Below are 12,787 nucleotides of genomic sequence, written 5' to 3' on the forward strand. Positions count from 1 at the left end.
TAGCCCGCCTGTCAACGCTCTGTTCCTTTACCTCACCTCGCCTATTTAGGAACTTTCTGGCGCTGAGTCCAGGTACGGTCAAACGAGTCCAGGCTACTACCTACACTCGTTGTTCCCATTGCTGGCAACATTCGTCTTCACTTGCCTGACCAATACCGCGGCTGCACCTGCACCTGCACCTGCATCCGCATCCGCATCCGCATCTCTTTACCTATTGCAAGAACTGCCTTGGCCAGAACACGCTTTCACAACCACTACCCACAAAGCAGGACATTCCACCCCTGTTCCCTCCCCGCTAACCGTTCAGCTGCGTAGGTAGTTCCTCTTCAGCTGCGAGAGCCATCCCGCTTGATCCCGTCGCGTTGCCGAGGGATTCCATCTCGACGCCTACTCCTACCGCCCGTCGCCTGGGCAAGAACTTGTCCTGTCCTGTCCTGTCCTGTCCTGTCCTGTCCTGTCCTGTCTTGTCCTGTCCTGTCCTGCCCTCTGCTGTTACCGCCTCGTCATACCTGGTCCAGAGTATAGTCCATCGAAACAGGTGCTGCTTCCCATCCATGGGCTGAACCCCGTCCATCAACGAGACACGCCCACTGCACCACAGAACAGGGGAGATCGCAGTATCAGATTCCAGACGACGCCAACCAGGGAGAGAGAGAGAGAGAGAAACGAGCACATTGTTGCTGGCTGTTGGCTTTCCCTCAGACACACGCCTACGCCCACGCCCACGCCCACGCCCCCAGACTTTGCCCACCCTGCCCGCCCGGGATTCCTGCATACCTTGTGTAGGCGCGAGAACAGAACAAGTCCCATCCACCCGACAGAGCCCACCACACCGTGTGCACACCACACCCATTAACACACCCACTCCACAAACCGTCCAACGGCCAATCCTGAGCCTAGAGTGATTTACAGAGGACGGGACCACTCTTCACGCTTCGCCGTCCTTTGCGCTAGTCAAGCCAATCCCATCCTCCCAGGACACAAGCTTGTGTCTTGCATCTCGGCTTTTCAACTCGCAAACCGCTTTCTCTCTCACACGCATCTTGTCTCTCACTCTCGCGCCCTCTCTATTTCTCCTCCCTTCCACCCTGCTTACTCGCTCACCGTCCGCTACCGACACTCAACGTTGCTGCATCACACCATAGACTTGGCGATCCTCCGGTTTCAACCCTGTCGCCAACCCGATAACACCCATCTTAACAGCCACCACCACCACTACCACCAGCACAGCAAGCACCCTTTAAGGAATCCGTGGGCCCCCAATACATCTGAGCCCCCTAGCCGCTCACTCAACTTTCCCCGCCAATCTTTCTCGCTTTCTGATCGTGAGACCGTCAAAACCCGACGACCGACATTCTGCCGCCTCTCACAGCAAACCGTACTTCGTTCATGCCCACGACTGTACCCGTGTCACAGCCTCAATCGCGTCAATCGGGTCTTTCGAACCCTCGTTGAACACCCTCTCCGTCTCTACTCACCAGAGACGGGGTTTTTTTGGCAGCCCTGGAGGCATACGACGCCTCTGCAGGCGTCCTCGTGCCAGGCTTTAGCCTTGGTTCGGCGGTGCTGCAACCTTACGAGCATCCGTCCCTCAACTTCGTACAGGATACCTACCTAGGCGTCGACGACGACGAAGACGACCAAGACGACCAAACCTCAACCCTCTCCTTTGGCTTCTCTTCCGACTTCACCCCGGACTTTTCCCTTGACCCCGAAGCCGATTCCACCGCCTCCAACTCATATCTTAGGCAAAGTCTCTATCATCAACAGCCCTATCACCAGCAGAGTTACCAGCATCAGCACTTTCAACCCGCCAATATGAACTTGCCCAGCTCCCACATCCCGCCCCGCCGCAGCGCGAGCATTCACTCACTCACCCCGTCGCGGGACCTCCTCATCAAGCCCAAATCACCAGAGAAGTCGGCCGCCGCCGCCGCCGTGACCGCCACGAAATCAAAACGAGTGCGGACGGGGTGTCTAACGTGTAGAGAACGGCATCTAAAATGTGACGAAGGGTTACCAGAATGTTTAAATTGCAGGAAAAGCAGCCGCGAGTGCAAGCGCGGCGTGCGGCTAAACTTCATAGACGTGCAAGTCAAGCAGCCGCCGTATATGCCGCCCACCGTCGAGTGGTCAGGTAGGTCGCCATTCCGCATGAGTTGCCCAGAAACTGTCGGTGCTAACGCCAGCCGCCAGTCCAATTTCAGGACGAATCGAGGCAGATCGCCTCAGAATATGTTGGAGGTCTTGGCCGCTACGCTCACCTAGATAAGCAAGCAGCAGCCGCCGCCCCCCCTCGGCACACGAGCCATCTTGAACCAACCCTCCGTCACCAAGGCCATCTCCTCCCTCAAGCACACGCAAGTGGCCCTGATATATCCGTATCACCAAGGACTCACATCTTGCACCACCCTCCACCGCCTCCCATGTACAGCTACGCCCACCGTCACGAGCCGCCGCGGGCCGCCGAGTCGGTGCACCCGCGTCGTGACAGCGATAACCCCTACCTCACGCCTCAAAACTCTGCCCACCCGGGGCCTCACCCGTACGGCCTCCACGACCACTTTGCCCCGTACCGCGATGGGCCCCCTCGTCATCACGGCCATCGCGACAGCGACGTATCGAGCGCAGCGTCCATCGTGCCGCAGCCTACGGCGCCGCCCCACAGCTACCGCGGCAGCGTCGCTGCCGCCGCCAATCCCCTGGCCCCAGATGGCATGATGACGCCGCCGCCGAGCGAGAAGGCTTCGACCCGCGAGAGGGAGTACCTCAACTCGCCCGAGGAGATCCTGTACATGCAGGTCTTCGTCGAGGAGGTCGGCGTCTGGATGGACTCGCTCGACAAGGAGAAGCACTTCTCCCGTCTCATCCCTTACCACTCCCTCAAGTCGCCCATGCTGCTCAACGCCTGCCTCGCCTGCGGCGTCAAGCACCTGACCCTCGTCAACCCGGCCTACAAGGACGACAAGGCCCTCTTCTACTACGATACCGCCACGACTCAGCTCCTCCGCAGCTTGCAAAACCCGGACCGCAACATGGGCGAGTGCGCCACCACCGCCGTTGTCCTCAACGTCTACGAGATCATGTCCGAGAAGCCCGCCCAGCGCATGAACCACATCGCTGGCGCCCGCGCCCTCATCCGCGAGTGCAAGTGGGACGCCAAGTCATCCGGCATCGGCGCCGCCTGCTTCTGGCTCAACATCGGCATGGAGGTGCTCTCCTGCCTGGCCTTCAACTGGCAGACGTCGTGGGACCCGGACCAGTGGGGTCTAGGCATGGACTTTGCGGCAGACACCGGCGCCGCGGTCGCGGCAGCTACGAGGCAGGCTTCTGGCGACGGCTTCGGCCAGGAGGAGCTGTGGGTGCAGCGGATCTTGTACATCGTTGCCAAGATTGCCAACTTCCGCGCCACGATCCCGCGGTTTCAGGAGCCGAGCCCCCATGACGAGCAAATCCGTCTGGGCAACCGGCTGGCGCAGTGGCAAGACTTGAAGAGGTTGTGTGACAGGTGGAACAACGTGTGTCCGAGGACGATGCACCCCTTTGGTTACCTTTACCCGTCGCAGACCAAGTCCAAGTCTGCTTTCCCCAACGTCTGGTAGGTTTCGCACCTCCCCTCCCCTTCCCTTCACAATGGTCTCTCTCCTAACCAGTCTATGTACAGGCTAATCAAGCGCGCCGCCATTATCGGCCGCCTCTTTTACCACACCGCCCAGTGTATCCTCGCCCAGACCAACCCCATGGAGCCGGGCAAGGCGTCGGAGGAGATGCGTGCCCTGCAGCTGCACCACGCGCATCAGGTCTGCGGTATCGTCGCACACACCAAAGACCGCGGCGTCGCCTCCGTTGCCATCCGCTCCCTCGCCATCGCCTCGGCCGTCCTGACCGATCCGCGCGAGCAGGAGGAGGTGCTCGAGATCCTCGACAAGATCCATGCCGAGAGCGGCTGGCGACTCGGTAAGATCCACAGCGAGCTCAAGAAGGCCTGGGGTTGGCCCAGCCCCGCGCCCTCCCACTCCACCCTCCCTGGCATCAACGACCATAGGGGCTCGGTTGGATATGGTAGGCCTGGCCCGCCTAGCAATCCGCCCGCCATGGCGACTTCGTCGGGCACGTCGGGCCCTCCGGGGTCGAGCGCCGCGTCGTCGGCACCGATGAAGGCGCTGGTCAACCCGCTCTCGTTCGCCGACTTTAGCCTGCCGAACCACCCGTACCAGAACTGGTACGAGCCCCCCAACCGGTCAAACACGCACAGCGCACAGGGCTTCCTATGATTCTTTCCTCGCTATGATTCTCTCCTCGCTATGATTCTTTCCTCGCAGAGTCGACTCCTCTGGCATGGCCAACTCCGCAGCCGACTTTTGCGCAGCTTCTTCACCCTTCTACTGCTCTTTTCTCGGAGGACCCCCAAGGTCCCTCTGGTCTACATGTAATACCTTTTATTCCCTCAACAAACATAGGCGGGTCATCGTTAGCAGCATTGCGGATGATGGATAGAAAGATGGCACTGGCTGTCGTCTTACAATCACGACCACTTTTCTTCCGTCAGAGGTTTTTATGGGGTTTTATTTTTCTCATTTTTTTATTTTAGAAAAAGCCTCTTTATAACAATTCTTTTTATCTCTGTTTATCTCTTTTTGTTCATGTTTCGCATCCTCTTGGTTGGGGGAGGGGGGGGGGGGCAAGGGACTTTGGGTCTACAAGGACGGAGACGGCAAAGCATCGCAGCGAACGAGAAGGGAAGGAACGTCTTGGCCGCTTGGCTGTTTGGCCGCGACATGAGAGGAGTTGGACGTGTATGTTTTCTTATGGTTTAAAAACTTTTTATTTCATCTTTTTTCTTGTGCTTTTGTCTGTTTCGTTATTTTGGCGTCTTGGGACTTGGTACCAGGAAATGCGGAAGGAAGATGGGGGGGGGGGGGTGAGGTACAAGCTGTGGATCTGCTCTATCTAGCATTTGAGAGGGAGAGCCGGACGCTCTGGAAAGGGGGAGAAGCATCCCATACCCATAAGACATTCAAGTTATTCAGTCTTGGCCACACCCGCTTCCGTCGCCGTCGTTGCTTGATTGTCACATGCGTAGAGAGTGAGGAGGAGGGGATGCTAGATACTGTGCGCGTATCGACTTGTATCACGGTATTGGGGGGGACGGCAATCGTCTATATGCATGTAACCTTTCTCTCTAACCTGGGAATCTATCGCAATGCCTATGCTTTAAAAAAAAAAGGAGAAGCAAAAGAACCAAGGGTGTATCCTGCACTAGACACTCGTTGTATGTCTAATTTGCTTTTTCCCCCCCCATCCCTATCACAAGGAATCATCTTCTATGATGCCAATCCATCCATTCGTCAATCGTCGCGAAATCGGTGTTTCGTCTATAGCCGTTCTTCGTGGTGTCGTTCGGCAGACACAAAAAAAAAAAAAAAAAAAGAGAAAGAGGGTTTTTTTTTTGTCTCTCAAGAAGAGAGGTCGGCAGGTACCCAACTTGGTGGGGGGGAGGGGGATGACACCATGTCGGAATGCCGAATGCCTGTCGCTCGTCCCTTCTCAAGTTCCCCTCGTTCAAGCGGAACCGTTGGTCTTGTCGACGAGGACGTCGCCGACGTTCTCCTTCATGAAGGGCTCGCTGTCGACCTCGACAGGGGGGATGACCATGCCGAACTTGTCGTAGGGGAAGTGCTCGAGGGTGGGGAGGTACTCGGCCCAGCCGTCGTCGACGTCGCCGACCTGGTGCATGTCGACCTGGCCGGCCTCACCGGTGCGGCCGGCGAGGACCTCCTTCTCGCGGCCGGCGTACTCCTTGAGGAGACCCTTGTGGGGGCACCAGATGACGCGCATGCCGGCACGGCGGCCGGCCTCGACGCCGGGGACCGAGTCCTCGAAGACGAGGCACTCGTCGGGAGTGATGGGCTTCTCGCCGTCGGCGAGGGAGTCGTTGATGGTCTTGAGGGCGAGGAGGAAGATGTCGGGGTTGGGCTTGCCGCGGCCGGCGGCGATGCGCTTGTCGTCGCCGAGCACGCGGCGGTGGGAGGGGAAGACGGAGAAGAGCTCGGTCAGGTGGTCCGACTTGAGCTTGAAGTTGGCCTCGTGGGAGGAAGTAGCCAGGGCGATGTGGACGCGGTGGGGGCTCTTGCCGGCGGCTGTGTCGGCGGGCTTGAGGTCCCAGTAGCGGGTGCGGCCCAGGTTCTGGAGGAGCTCGGGGACGCCGGGGAGGGGTTGGGTGGTGGGGAAGAGCTCGCGCTGGAGGACGGACAGCTTCTTCTGGTACTCGTCCTGATCGATGGGGAGCTGCGCCCACTCGCGGAAGATGCGGGTGGACTCGGGACCGGGACGGCCCTGGAGCTTGGCCTTGATGTTCCAGGGCAGGAGGGGGCGGCCGTACTGCTCGAGGATGACGTTAATGCAAGCGGTGTAGAGGTCCTCGGTGTCGAGAAGGAGACCGTCCATGTCGAAGAGGCAGGCCCGGACGGGCGGGAAGCTGAGAGAGCTCATGTGTCAGCCAATTGGCACTGGGCGAAGGGGTGGGAGCTTTGAGTTACTTACTCGGTACGGGGAGCCATGATGACGTCGGGGGAAGCGATGACTGTGTGGAAGACGTCGAGGAATTGGACGTGGTCTGTAGCAGAGCAACGGCCGAGACTGCTGTTTGAAGTGCTTGAGGGAAGAAGCGTCGAGGTTTAGGAGAGAAGGAGAAAAGGAAGTTGGGCGAGGGTGAGGTGGAAAAGGGAAAGAGATTCCTCGATTGGGTGACGTGGAGAGAGAAAAGTAGAGGGGAGTTTTTTTGTCGTCTCGAGGACCTTTTTTAAGAAAGCAACCGTGTTGTTCCTTCTGGGAAAGAGCCGCAAAGAGGAATTGAGGGAGGAAGGAACAATTGGATCCTAGGTTGTTAAGTTGGTAGGTGCCATGGAGGCAGGCGAGGCAGGCGCGGCAGGCAGGGTCGGCGGGGTCGACAGATGCGACGTCGATGGAGGGGTCGCTCAGCTCTTGCCCAAGAAAAAAAAGAAAAAAAAAAGGAAAGCATTGGCTCGAGAACGGGAAGTGGGGCAACGATTGGAGTATGTACCTAGGTACCTAAGTGCCTACCTGCCTAGTTATCTGAGGCGGGCGAGGGGTACCCGTACAGACTGCACCTTTCCTTGTCTTTTACTTGGCCTGGTCAACCCGTACTCTGTTGTTGCCTTGCACGCGTCGGACGATATCAGAACACTTTGATCCCCCGGTTGAATTAACAATAATTGAAAATTCATAAAACGATGGACTGCGGTTGATTGTCTGCGCTGCGGTTCATGATCCCTGGCTGCAGGCTCATTTGTTCCAGCTAGTGGTCTCAAAAAGCCGATCAAAGCAAGTGGCTGAACAGCCGAGCCTTTCGGGCCTTGTTTGCCTTCATGCGCAGGCTTCTCGGTTATGGGACTCGCGAGAGAATAATAGCTACGAATGCGTCCATTGTCCCGGCACGTAGCTGTTCGACCCAAGAATACTCATACAGCAAGCAGACAAACCCTCAAATACACTGATCATGGGGCTCAATAATAGCTTTAATCATTGACAGCCGCACCGTATTGGGCCTTTTGCTAACGAGTCATAAGCCGACGGGCTTTACTAGCTTAATACTAGTCTACCCTAGGTATGTCTCTGGTAATGGCTTTGCTGTGGCTTGCTAAATTATACAGTTTGTAAGGGAATGGCTGTGATGAGCTTGACCTCTAAAGAGGACAACGGTGCCATTAATTCATCATATGCAAGGAGAACGTCATAGCTTCCAAAAATGAAGGGAGCAACGCTGGTAATAAATGGGTATGTTCGTGTTTAGTATTCTTCGAGATCTGAGTTGTATTTAATTGTCTGGTGCATCAACACACCGTGCAAACGTTGGGTGTTCTTTTTTTCTTTCTCCAACTTTTGCATGCGCCAACGACCCCAGAATCCAAGCAACAGGGGGCCGCAAGCCACTGGGGTTCTCCGGGCCCCCACTACAGTTGCCAATTGTGGCTTCGAGGCGCCCCAAGACATGTGAACAGCCTCAACGTCCCTCTCCACCACGCCACCACGCCACGATCCACGTGGGGTACGAGAACAGCGACGGTGACGACATAATCTCGGTTGGTCGCTACTCACCCCTTGAACTCGCAATCTCCAGCCACGCGTTACTCGACAGCTCTTACAATCAAAACCTCTCATTTCTCTCAAGAAATGGCGTCCAAGGAGGCCGAGAAGGAGCCTCAGGGCAAAGGCAAAGGCGACCCCGTCCAGGAGGACGAGAACGAGGAGGAGCAGCAGCCCCAGGAGAGGTTCTCACCCGAGGAAGAGGCGGTAAGTTTTTTTCTTTTTTTATCCCTCTGATTTCGTGTCTCGGCTTCTCAATCTCGGAGCCTTCGGTATATGAAGCCTTAATCGGGTCCATCTCAATCCCGTTCTGTGTTCCGCCGGCATGATGAAGGCCATGGTTCACCCGTTTGAGCCGGACACCAGGCGGCGTCATCCAACCCATATACGTATATCCCCATTAAACTAACACGACCCCCCCAGTCCCTCCTGGCTGAGTCCAACGCCAGCAAGACGGCGGCCAACGCCCTCTTCTCCTCGTCAAAGTACGACGAGGCCATCGCCAAGTACGACGAGGCTGTCGCCGCCTGCCCCAACTATCTCGACTACGAGCTCGCCGTGCTGCGCTCCAACATCGCCGCCTGTCACCTCAAGCTCTCGCAGTGGAAGGACGCCGTCTCGAGTGCCACCGCCGCCCTCGACGGCCTCGACCGCATCGACAAGGAGGCCGCGCTCGAGAGGGAGCGCCGCGAGAAGGACAAGACTGCAGCCGCCGCCGCCGCTGCCGCCGCCGAGAAGAAGGGGGAGGAGGACGACGACGACGACGACGTCGAGGAGGAGATTGTCAGCGCCGGCGCAAGTAAGGCCGCACCCGCACCGCAGCCGCCCAAAGACGAAAAGGAGGAGGAGGAGGAGGCAGCCCGCCGCCGGCGCGCCGAGGACGTCCTCCGGATCCGCGCCAAGGCGCTGATGCGCCGGGCAAGAGCGCGCAGCGAGGAAGGCGGCTGGCAGAGCCTCGCTGGCGCCGAGGAGGACTACCGCGCGCTGGCAGCCATGTCGAACCTGGCGCCCGCGGACCGCAAGATCGTGCAGGCCCAGCTGCGCGCGCTGCCGGCGCGGACAAAGGCCGCGCAGGAGAAGGAGACGGCCGAGATGTGGGGGAAGCTGAAGGAGGTGAGTTTGTTTTATTTTCTTTTGGTTTTCTTGTTCTTTTTTTCTTTCTTCTTTTCCTCCCACGTTGGTTTGTTCCTCTTTCTTTGCCTTTACTTGAGTCTCCCCCTTTCATTGATGTTCACCGGGAGGAGGCTGACACGGGTGTGCTTCCTAGCTGGGCAATGGCATCCTCAAGCCTTTCGGCCTGAGCACAGATAACTTCCAGATGGTCAAGGACGAGAAGACGGGAGGCTACTCGATGAACTTCAACCAGGGCCGGTGATGAGAGCCCCCTCTCTTGACGATTTCTGGCATGTCCCCCTTTCTTTCGAAGCAGGGCATCCTCAACTCCCACAGGCATGTATCGTTTATTCGTCAAAGAAATCGTAATCATTTCTTCCGTCCGGGCTTTGGTACAGGTGGTGGGGAAAAGCAATCCCCCCTTTTACTTTTTGGTTTCAATTTTTTATTTTATTTTTTGGCTGGCAGAGCGCACAACGGTACCTATAGACTATCTCGTATCGAGGACAACAGCACACAGCATACGCCCTCAATAATAACTAGTCCCGTCCCATCGACCCAGTGGCCCAAACAATACCGACGACATTTGTGTCTCTCCGTGGATGGCTACTGCATCAGCGTTTCCAGCCCGGGTCATCTCTCCAGCGCGGGTAGTCCGAATCCATCCCCTCCCTGCTCTCATCAAATAACGCAAATCCAGATCAAGAACGGCCTCGAAAGGTATCAGCGCCTCATATCACTCAGGCACCAAACACGGTCCGACAGCGAAACACACTACAAAAATCTTGGGTATAATTTCTCTTTTTCTTTTTTTTCCCCCTTCCCCCTTTTTCCTCTTGGGGTATCCTTTTCTTTACTTTTATCTTAGGTCGCCTACGCACCCCCGGCGGTCGCCGCCTCCTTGGCGGCCTCCTTCTCCTTGGCCTTGGCGGCCTTCTTCTCCTCGATCTGGCGCTGCTTCTCGAGCTTCTTGAGCTGGTTCTTGGTCATCTTTCCGTCCGCGCCCTCGCCACCGGCGGCGGCGGCGGCGTCCCCGGCCTCCTGGCGGACGGGCAGGGACTTGAGGTTCTCGGCGCCCGCCCAGATGAGCGGCCGGCGGGCCATGAACAGGTCGACGGTGCTCTCGTCCACCTTGGCCCGCCTCTCCTGGAAGGCGGTGCAGTACTTGGCCAGCTCCTCGGCGCATCTGCAGGAAATAAAGGCTCGTTAGCGGTCACACTGCGCATGCCGGGCGGCGTTTTCGATTTCAATGTTGGTTTGCCCGGGGAGTGGGAGGGGGGGGAGCACTGACCTCTTCTTGATCTCGCCGGTGAGCATCTTTCCCGTGCGGTAGTCCTCGCGGATCTTGGCGAGCTCCTCGTCGTCCTCGAGGAAGAAGCGGAGGTACTGGTAGCTGACGTCGACTTTTTTGTTTGTCACGGTTAGCTTCCTCGCGTCGAGCATGTGTCAACCAAAGGGGCTCGTTTCCATACCGTCGGGGTCGGCGCCCTCGGCGCGCTGCTCCTCGGCCGTGGTCTTGCCGCCGCTGAAGGCGTACTTGTTCATCTTGTTCTGGATCTGCTTGGGCGTGTCCTTCATGAAGATGGCGCTCGACTCGATCGAGGCCGACATCTTGGAGCCGGGGCCCTGCAGGGCGTCGAGGAAGCGGGAGTGGATCAGAGAGGGCTTGGCGTAGCGCAGGCCGGCGGCGCAATCTCTCGTCACGCGGAAGTAGGGGTCTGTCTAGCGTCAGCCGAACCCATACCGTCGAAGAGAAGAGTACGGGGGGGAAACACGGACCCTGGTCAATGGCGCAAGGGATGAGGCACGGGATCTGGGTGGTTTTCTTCTCGTCCTCGCCAAAGATGTGGGGGAACGAGCTGGCAAAGGAAGAGCTGGCCTGGATGCTGGCGAAGTGGACCTTTCCGATGTTGGAGCTGTCGTCAAAGCCGAAGACGGCCTTGGCCGTATTGACGGTGATTCTCTTAGCTACGCGCGTGATGTTCCTTCGGGGGGTCAGTCTGTAGGTCCGGTTCAGGGGATGGAGGGAGGCTAGACTCACCTGTAAAAGGCGCCGCCCATGTAATCGTAGTCGGAGAAGATGAAGGTCCGCTCGGGGTTGAAGCCAATGGCGATGCTGCGAGTCGTCCGTCAGTGACCGGGTCCAGGCGAGAGAGCATGCAAGCAGATGCCCGAACTCACATGTCCTTGGCGTTTTCCCTGGTGTAATGCTGGACCTCCTCGACCGTCCTCTTCTCGGAGAACAGGAACTTTTCGTCTTACGACACCGCTGTTAGCCAAGAGCGCTCGCCTGGATGGGGCGTGCGCCTCTTACCGTCGGTCATCATGATCTTGTGGTCTCGGTCAGCATTCACAGTCTTGAAACGAACGAGGTCCGGGGCCACACGTACCACCAGCGGCGCATCGAGAACGTCGGACAGCCACTTTGTCAGCTGGAAGGGGATAACGTGGCCGATGTGCATGCTGTCGGAACTCGGCCCGCGTCCTGCACAACAGCAACAACCCTTCGTCAGTCGCCTGTTCACAAAGCACACAAGACATCGGTCTTATGCCAATGGCGCCGCCTTTCGGCCGCTGCAGTTCCATCCGCTAGGGAGAGGCGGCCGGGGGGGGAAGGGGGGTGGACGACGCACCGGTGTAGATGAAGAAGGGCTCCTTCTTCTCGACGCGGTCGAGGATGAGGTCGAGGTCGCGGTGGGAGAAGACGATCTGGCGGCGCAGGAAGTGGTGCGGCTTGTGGCCGGTCACGCGCTCGAAGCGCTCGAGGAGGGCGTCGTCAATCAGCTTCGTCCCGAACTCGTCGACGATTTTCTGACCAAAGGGGTTAGTTAGCGAAGGGGGGGGGGGCGCCTTCCCTCGTTCACAAGGGAAACCGTACCTTGTAGTCAATGGCCTTGACCTTGCCGTCCGCGCCGACCTGTCCACACGTCCCCAATCAGCCCACGATTTCTCCCTCTTAGCAAGCCGAAGCACCGCAACACCGGGTTTCCGTTTGTTTCTTTCTTTCTTCCTTTCATGTTATTTGCGGATGACCCACCTCTCCGGACACGTTCCAGGGGTCGACCTTCTGGCCGCCCGACGAGGCGGCCGCCACGTCGCCGACGGCTTCGGCGGGGACGGCGGCGGTCGGGGCTTCGGGTGCGGAGGCCATTGTCGTCGTCGTCGTCGCTGTTGCGCGCGTCTGATTCGGAGTCGTGGATCGTGGTGTACCGGCGACGAGGGGTAAGGGATGGAAGACGAGGTGGGGGGGGGGGGGGGGGAGGAGAGAGAGGCGGGAACTATCGCGGAAGAGAAGAAGGAGGAGGAAGTCGTCGACCGGGGAAATCGATGTGGATTCGAAGTACGGGAGGGGGGGACGGGACGCGCGGGCGGTCACTGCGGATTGGCTTTTTGGAGAGGTGAAAAGGGTGAGTCAATTAAGGATGGAGGGGTGGTGTGAGGGGAGCGGCTAAAAGCTCGGTGTGTACCCCGCAGTCACCGAGATGGAGGGGTCTCGGTGAGGCCTCGGTGAAGTTCTCTCTGAAGAGTTTTTTCCCGTGGAATAAGACACAGAGAAACATTGATCACG

The 12,787-nt window shown here is 58.1% G+C and overlaps 4 protein-coding genes across 4 annotated transcripts; 2 read left to right on the forward strand and 2 right to left on the reverse strand.

The window, feature by feature from the left end:
* The first annotated feature begins 1,336 nt into the window (after window positions 1-1,336).
* On the forward strand, window positions 1,337-4,459 carry LY79DRAFT_171847 (uncharacterized protein). The gene is made up of 3 exons (XM_060551221.1): window positions 1,337-2,137; window positions 2,197-3,598; window positions 3,665-4,459. The coding sequence occupies exons 1-3, from the start codon at window positions 1,819-1,821 to the stop codon at window positions 4,272-4,274; spliced, it is 2,331 nt and encodes a 776-aa protein (XP_060415099.1). The 5' UTR covers window positions 1,337-1,818; the 3' UTR covers window positions 4,275-4,459.
* A 646-nt stretch (window positions 4,460-5,105) lies between these two features.
* On the reverse strand, window positions 5,106-6,967 carry LY79DRAFT_630475 (haloacid dehalogenase-like hydrolase). Its single transcript, XM_060562164.1, has 2 exons — window positions 6,544-6,967; window positions 5,106-6,478 (listed from the first exon to the last, which is right to left on the reverse strand). Exons 1-2 carry the CDS (start codon window positions 6,558-6,560, stop codon window positions 5,563-5,565), a joined length of 933 nt encoding a protein of 310 aa, XP_060415100.1. The 5' UTR covers window positions 6,561-6,967; the 3' UTR covers window positions 5,106-5,562.
* Window positions 6,968-7,908: 941 nt separating this feature from the next.
* Window positions 7,909-9,481, forward strand: LY79DRAFT_630476 (uncharacterized protein; the record flags this gene model as incomplete). The annotated part of the gene is made up of 3 exons (XM_060562165.1): window positions 7,909-8,313; window positions 8,530-9,219; window positions 9,374-9,481. Exons 1-3 carry the CDS (start codon window positions 8,194-8,196, stop codon window positions 9,479-9,481), a joined length of 918 nt encoding a protein of 305 aa, XP_060415101.1. The 5' UTR covers window positions 7,909-8,193.
* Window positions 9,482-10,092: 611 nt separating this feature from the next.
* On the reverse strand, window positions 10,093-12,370 carry LY79DRAFT_513637 (tryptophanyl-tRNA synthetase; the record flags this gene model as incomplete). The annotated part of the gene is made up of 11 exons (XM_060554516.1): window positions 10,093-10,405; window positions 10,511-10,622; window positions 10,692-10,937; window positions 10,999-11,204; window positions 11,261-11,335; window positions 11,401-11,476; window positions 11,534-11,549; window positions 11,610-11,704; window positions 11,853-12,030; window positions 12,098-12,136; window positions 12,257-12,370. 11 exons carry the CDS (start codon window positions 12,368-12,370, stop codon window positions 10,093-10,095), a joined length of 1,470 nt encoding a protein of 489 aa, XP_060415102.1.
* Window positions 12,371-12,787: the final 417 nt, after the last annotated feature.

Source organism: Colletotrichum navitas (assembly GCF_030913465.1).
Source record: "Colletotrichum navitas strain CBS 125086 chromosome Unknown LY79scaffold_23, whole genome shotgun sequence".
NCBI lineage: Eukaryota > Fungi > Ascomycota > Sordariomycetes > Glomerellales > Glomerellaceae > Colletotrichum > Colletotrichum navitas.

What these genes read in the sequence shown, in the direction of transcription:
- LY79DRAFT_171847 (XM_060551221.1), top strand. Translation starts at nt 1,819, where the DNA reads ATGAACTTGCCCAGCTCCCACATCCCGCCCCGCCGCAGCGCGAGCATT. An exon ending in GCCCACCGTCGAGTGGTCAG is followed by an intron (nt 2,138 to 2,196) that starts GTAGGTCGCCAT and finishes GCCAGCCGCCAG; the next exon opens with TCCAATTTCAGGACGAATCG. An exon ending in TCTGCTTTCCCCAACGTCTG is followed by an intron (nt 3,599 to 3,664) that starts GTAGGTTTCGCA and finishes GTCTATGTACAG; the next exon opens with GCTAATCAAGCGCGCCGCCA.